Source organism: Dacryopinax primogenitus (genome assembly GCF_000292625.1).
Source record: "Dacryopinax primogenitus strain DJM-731 SS1 chromosome Unknown DACRYscaffold_26, whole genome shotgun sequence".
Taxonomy (NCBI): domain Eukaryota; kingdom Fungi; phylum Basidiomycota; class Dacrymycetes; order Dacrymycetales; family Dacrymycetaceae; genus Dacryopinax; species Dacryopinax primogenitus.
In genome coordinates this window covers 120286-126285 of record NW_024467223.1, presented here as the reverse complement: position 1 = coordinate 126285, position 6000 = coordinate 120286, and the positions used below count along the sequence as shown (strand labels likewise).

General features: G+C 48.3%; 2 protein-coding genes across 2 annotated transcripts; both read left to right on the top strand.

The window, feature by feature from the left end:
* Nucleotides 1-1411: 1411 nt before the first annotated feature.
* DACRYDRAFT_19103 (uncharacterized protein) lies at nt 1412-1875 on the top strand (the record flags this gene model as incomplete). The annotated part of the gene is made up of 3 exons (XM_040771424.1): nt 1412-1555; nt 1619-1723; nt 1762-1875. 3 exons carry the CDS (start codon nt 1412-1414, stop codon nt 1873-1875), a joined length of 363 nt encoding a protein of 120 aa, XP_040623701.1.
* A 1999-nt stretch (nt 1876-3874) lies between these two features.
* On the top strand, nt 3875-4920 carry DACRYDRAFT_85520 (Aldo/keto reductase; the record flags this gene model as incomplete). The annotated part of the gene is made up of 3 exons (XM_040776739.1): nt 3875-4368; nt 4427-4642; nt 4695-4920. 3 exons carry the CDS (start codon nt 3875-3877, stop codon nt 4837-4839), a joined length of 855 nt encoding a protein of 284 aa, XP_040623700.1. The 3' UTR covers nt 4840-4920.
* Nucleotides 4921-6000: the final 1080 nt, after the last annotated feature.

Here is a 6000-nt window from a genome sequence, read left to right as displayed (position 1 = left end):
GAACCTGCTAGAACATCTTGCTTACTCAGCCTAGTCAGGTGATCAGGTCATATGACCAAGGATGAGGTCATATGAGGTCATGCACAGCCATGCACAGCAGGTCACCTGACCATCCAATCCTTCCAGCAGGTTCCAGCACATGCCAAGGTATAGCTACTTCCATGTCATAAAGGCTTAGTCATGTCTCTTGACCAAGCAATGAGCTGGTGCCCTGACATCTAGCATTGTGAGAATAGGAGGAGTTTGTGTGTCTGCTGTCTTGAGGCATCTGTGTTGTGCTATTTGGGATTGAAGGTTCAGAGACAAATAAAGAATTGATTGTGTTTACGAGGGATGGGGACCAAAGGTGACCATTATCCTAGGGATTTGGAAATCAACAGAAGACAGGTGTGAACTGTTTGTGGATACTCACTGGCAAGAATTCATTATCTTGAGTGATAGAAACATCAGATCCTGAAGACCAGGAGTTATCATACACTCCGGGGGTTTCTTCAATGATCTGATTGTTAGACATGGTTGATTTGATCAGTGTGAACTGTGGTATAAAATCTACAGAAAGATCAGAGCACTTCTTAAACTGGTGCAGTTATGCATACTGTTGGTCAGTTCTGGAATTGAGCTGTTGTTGAAGAGGAGGATAGACATGGGGTCATTTCCCATTCTCTTGTGAACTTCTGGATCAAAAGTCAAATCAAATGTGCCAAATGGTTGTGGGTCAAAGGCTGGACCATCAATGTTGTGTCCCAGCAGATTTCCAATATCAGAAATGGTGCACTTGTTGCCCACATGATCTGAGCCAAGGAAGCAATAGTCAAATGGGCCTAAATCCAGATCATTAGAGAATAGCCATAGTCACGATGTGAGATAGATTCACCAGCACCAGGGAGTTCACACTGAAGAAGAGGTTGATTTTTGTTTGCCACAAGATCTTGAGCTCTGACTGGTCATTGTGTGAACATAGAGGGCAATTGTCAAGATTAGATTAGATGATACAAGAAATAGAGTCAATTGAATTGAATGAGCACAATGATTGAGGGACAGAAGTTGATCACAATCGACAACATGTGGGGGATCATGTGAGGCTCGACCTGTTCTATTGAACTGATCATCAAGACATCAAGATAACATGAAGGCAAGGTTCTTGATCATATCATTCCTTCTCTTTGAGGCATTTTGACACTATCAATTTGTATTGTAATCAGATCAACAGAATATTTATTATGGCAAGACACTCCAACAAGAGAGCTGGGAAGAAAGGATCCAGTCGCTCTGCTGCAAGGCTCACAAGGGCCAACAAAGGCAAAGGTTCATTGAACTGCATTCCACAAGATACTGGTGGTCTGATAGATACCCAGGAACTACTCCTGACCTGACAATTATCTCCTCCTGCTCTGAACCAACATCTCCAATCATGAAAGTCAAGGAAAGCATTGTGAATGTTGGAAGACTGGTGAGCAAATGTCCTATGGAGGAGACCAGTGGTTCAGACTCTGGGGATGAATTCCTGAGGGAAGAGCTTGGAGCTCTTGTAGATGTGTTGGTTGATCGTGCTGAGGTGAGTCAAACAGTCTGCAGCACTTGCATGAAGGGGTGACCCTGTGGATAGCAATTGTTGCAGGCTGATGCAGTCACATTGGCTGCCTGGGAGAGCACAAGGTCTGATGCTGGATCTCCAATGGCAAAACCAATCACCATGCTGGATCATGTATGGGCATATGTTGATGTAAGTTCTTCATCCCATTGCATGCACCCTTTGCATAGACTGAAGATGAGACCCTTAAGTTCTTGAACTTATTGTCAGTTGCCTCACCTATGAACAGAGTTGATGTAGTGCCCAAGATCCATCCTCCAGGTGTCCTTGGTGCAGAGGGGTGAGAGATTAGGAGGGTGCAGTGTGACAAGTGAGGGAGGTTTAGACCTTCCTTTGATTAGGAAGATCCATATGTGTTCAAAGCTGACAAATGCTTGTTGCTGATTCTTTACACAGTATGGCCCACAGCCCACCTGTGAGCTCAAGGAATGGGGATATGGTACCTGTGGATCATTAGGAACAGAATCAATTAGTCTAATTCTATTCACATAACACTGATCCACAGCTCTTGAATGGTTGTTGTGCTCAGCAACCTGGGTAGTTCTTGAGGAATGTGAAGTACATAGACACTGGTTCAATGGAAACAATAAGGGCAAAGGAAGGTGCACTCAGTGGGAAAAAAAATCCAAGAGGCAGAAAAGGGTGAATACAAAAAGTTATGCCCACCCTGATACTTGGCCTGTTGGGACAGTGGATAGACAGTGTTTTGACAGACCATGCAGCCAGGACAAAACAAGGGAACTGATTCTGTGGGAACCAAGATTTATTGATCAGCAATTTCAGTATCTAATTGGATGGGACAAGTGACCCTCACAACTCTGTGAGCTACAGAATGGGGTTGATTGGAACTTGGCTCTAGTGTACTAACTAATCATGGTGTCCAGCAGAATTCAGCTCTGGATCCTGAGAGAGGTAAGGAAGATCACAGAACAGCAAGCTCCAAACACCTCACTGAGAAGAATATGTTGACTTAACAGCATCCCAAAATGTTCCCATGTGTGATGACCACTGTTGTTGGGGTGGTTGATGAGCAAATCTTGAAGTTGATCACGACCCAAGGTGCATAAGGCATATTGGTAATCTTTCAAACATTGCTGAGCTCAATGTCAATATTGTTTTGCTGAGCAGGGATAAGCAGATGAGCTTACATGCCTCCTCTGATACACACCATGATCAGAATAAGGGCTGTTATGCCATTGAGCTTGAAAAAGATTCCAAAGGGTCACTGGCAAAAGTTCTGGTAGTTGTGGTTCCAAAAGATGATCATGGATATAGGCTTGATCTACAGCATAGAAGAATGAGAGATAGTCAACAAGAGCCTGGGTCATGCACTGGATGTGGTGTTCAATTGCCTGCTGGTCCTTGCCTTTGAGCCAGTGGGAACTCACCAGGATGATGTTCCACATCTTTTGACCATAAGCCAGGCCAACCACCAGGTCAGGAGGGCAATGGAGCCCATTGCTGAGAAGACTGGGAAAGACCACAAAGTACCCAATGATCAAGGTGTGCCAAGGGTCAATGTCCCATTTAGCTGTGAGTTGAATTTTCCATGGCCTTTGGTTGACCATATCAACAAGAAGCAGGTAAGTTCATAAAGACCATCAGAGAGAGAGAAAGGAGAGATTGGTCTATTCACATGTCCTATTTGAGGTCCACCAAGCATGAGCAAGTTGTAGACAATGATCAATGGAGCTCAACAGTGTTGATGCACTGTCTAGTCAGGGATAGGAGAGCAGAGGAACAGACTAGAATTATGGGAGAATGATTGGCCTGAGAGAAGATTATTGGCTCAGAGATAGGGGTGATCCTAGTTTAGACAGTCAAATTAGATCTTGTTGGCGGACTGTATAGACAACAACAGAAAGGACCCCTACTTGGCTATTCACAGGCATAGAGCGGATCCGTCCTTGTTGGGGGGCCACGTCAGCGGCCTGGGGTGAGGTACAAGGAATCAACGAGCGCGGTAAGAACGGACCCAGAGGAGGGAGATGACTGAATTATTGCCAGCTGGTCAATAATAGAGAGATGGACCTCGGTCCGAGGCATCCGTGTCGTCGCTGTCCTGGGCGGCGTCCCCCACGACGCGTGATTGGTGGACGCGATGATGTGCTCATGCGATCTCCTGCTTACTACTGCGTAAATTCCCACGTTACACCATCAGCAATCCTACACATATCCGATGGCGCAAGTCGCATATAGTCAGGTTGGAGGTTGCCACCTGCATCAAACCTGGCTCTCGTGTTCTATCTGCTTGTGTGCATATCCGCCTATCTTCCACTCGTCATGTCAATCCCCATCTTCAAGCTGCTCGACGGGCACACAATCCCCCAACTAGCGTTCGGAACGGGGACGGCACTCTATCAGCAGAACGTCACCCAGCCCGTGCTGGCGGCCATCAAAGCTGCTTACACACATATCGACGGTGCGCAGGTGTACGGAAACGAAGACAGCGTCGGCGATGCGATTGTTCAGAGCGGCGTCCCTCGCGAACAACTCTTCGTCACGACCAAGGTCGTCAAGCTTGGCGAAGGAGAGACCATACCCGAGAGTCTTAAAGGTAGCTTGAAAAAGCTCAAGACGGACTATGTCGACCTTTTCCTCATCCATTCACCCACCGGGTTTGAAGCGCCTGGTCGTCTGGAAGAAGTGTGGAAGGGGATGGAGGAGGTCAAGGACGCCGGTTTGGCGAAGAGCATTGGTGTCTCCAACTTCCGCATCAAGGACTTTGAGCGCGTGCTCAAGATTGCGAAGTACAAGCCGGTGGTGAACCAGATAGAGTGCGTTCTGTCCTTCGCGTGATGACTGGTGATTGCTTAACGGTTTTGTGCGTCGCAGGCTGCACCCTTATGTCTACAAGCAGCTTTTGCCGCTCCTGAAGTTCCAATCCGAACACGGCATCCTTACCGAGTCCTTCGGCGGCTTGACGCCCGTCACCAAGAAGACTGACGGTCCAGTCACGCCTGTTCTAAGTGAACTGGCCAACAAGCTTGGTGGCACCGAGACGCAGGTTCTGATGAAGTGGCTGGAGCAGAAGGGGATTATCGCTGTTACGTGAGCAACCTCAATCCAGAAACTGTGCCCCAAGCTGACATGGAGTTGAAAGAACAACAAGGACTGCCGCGCGTCTGCAGGAGTATCTCGATGTATACAAGTTGCCCAATCTCTCTGAAGCTGATATCAAGGCCATCGACGATGCTGGTGCCAAGCTGCATTCCAGGCACTTTGCACGCCACATGGACGAACTCTAGGGGTACAAGAATTCAGTGTACAAGGTAAAGAAGACGCTGTATGTGTATTGAGATACCGGATGAAAGGTTGTACCCGTGCCGTGATCAACTTCCAGGGATTGACGATGTGCGTGTCTTCCGTAAGGCCGTGTCACGAGCGGACAACCTTAGTATGACGCTTACGAAATTGGCCAAGGCGACCGGTTCCGCTGTTCATCTTCATCGACGAACGGCGAATGAAATGCATGAACGGCTTGACCAATGTCTGATACCTGATTGTGCTAATCCCGACCCTTTGTATGTTCGAATAATTGGCTTTTCTCGAAGGCTCTCCAGATCGGGTCAGGGTCAGGGAGGGATATCGTATGATTGTACTGGAGAATCACCGCCGCATCAGTCAATTCTTGCGTGCGAAATGAATAAAGCATGGATCCGGAACATCTGGCCGCGGCGTGCTGCCTTTTCTGTCGCTCCCTTCCTAACACTCGAACGTCGATGAGGTGTTCTTCCCACTTTCCCGTCGAACTGCTCTGATTCATACACCCGGGATTTAGCAGTCAGGGCTTGATTTGGACCCAAATTGCTTGTCGACTTAACCGTACCAGGGATGAAATGAGCATGCCCTCTGCCCCCATGTCATCCGAGACAGGGATTGGAAACATGGGCGTCAGCGGCGTATCAATGCATCGGTATAGGCCGGTTCCTGCCGTGAAGTGCCAGCGCCTAATCTCTCAGAGACGTGCATGTACAACTGACAGGTGTGGGGTTGGTGAGGAGCGGCAAGGGCCACGGGTGTCATAGGGGACTCACTGAGATCGGGTCACGTGACGAGCGTGAATGAACAACGTCACAGTGCGTATTATGTCTCAGTTCGGCTTCAATTGCAACCAGTAACCAGGGAGTTTGATCTAGTCATTGGGCCAACCTACCTCGAAAGCACCCTGGACCACATATTCCACACAACGTAACTCGTTCCTGGCCCGGCAAAGGAAAGGCACCCGCCGGTCTGTGTCTTCTTAGCTCCAAGGCACGAGAACCGCTCGCTTGGTTCAGGAGAAGAATAGCGCTCGGCTCGGATAATTTAGGGGTTGTGTCTAAGGCGACTGGGGAATGTCGCTCCCTGTGGATCTTCTTAGGCCTCTCTGGGGACATGGTGCGGTGAATCCTCACCGAACTGAAGTT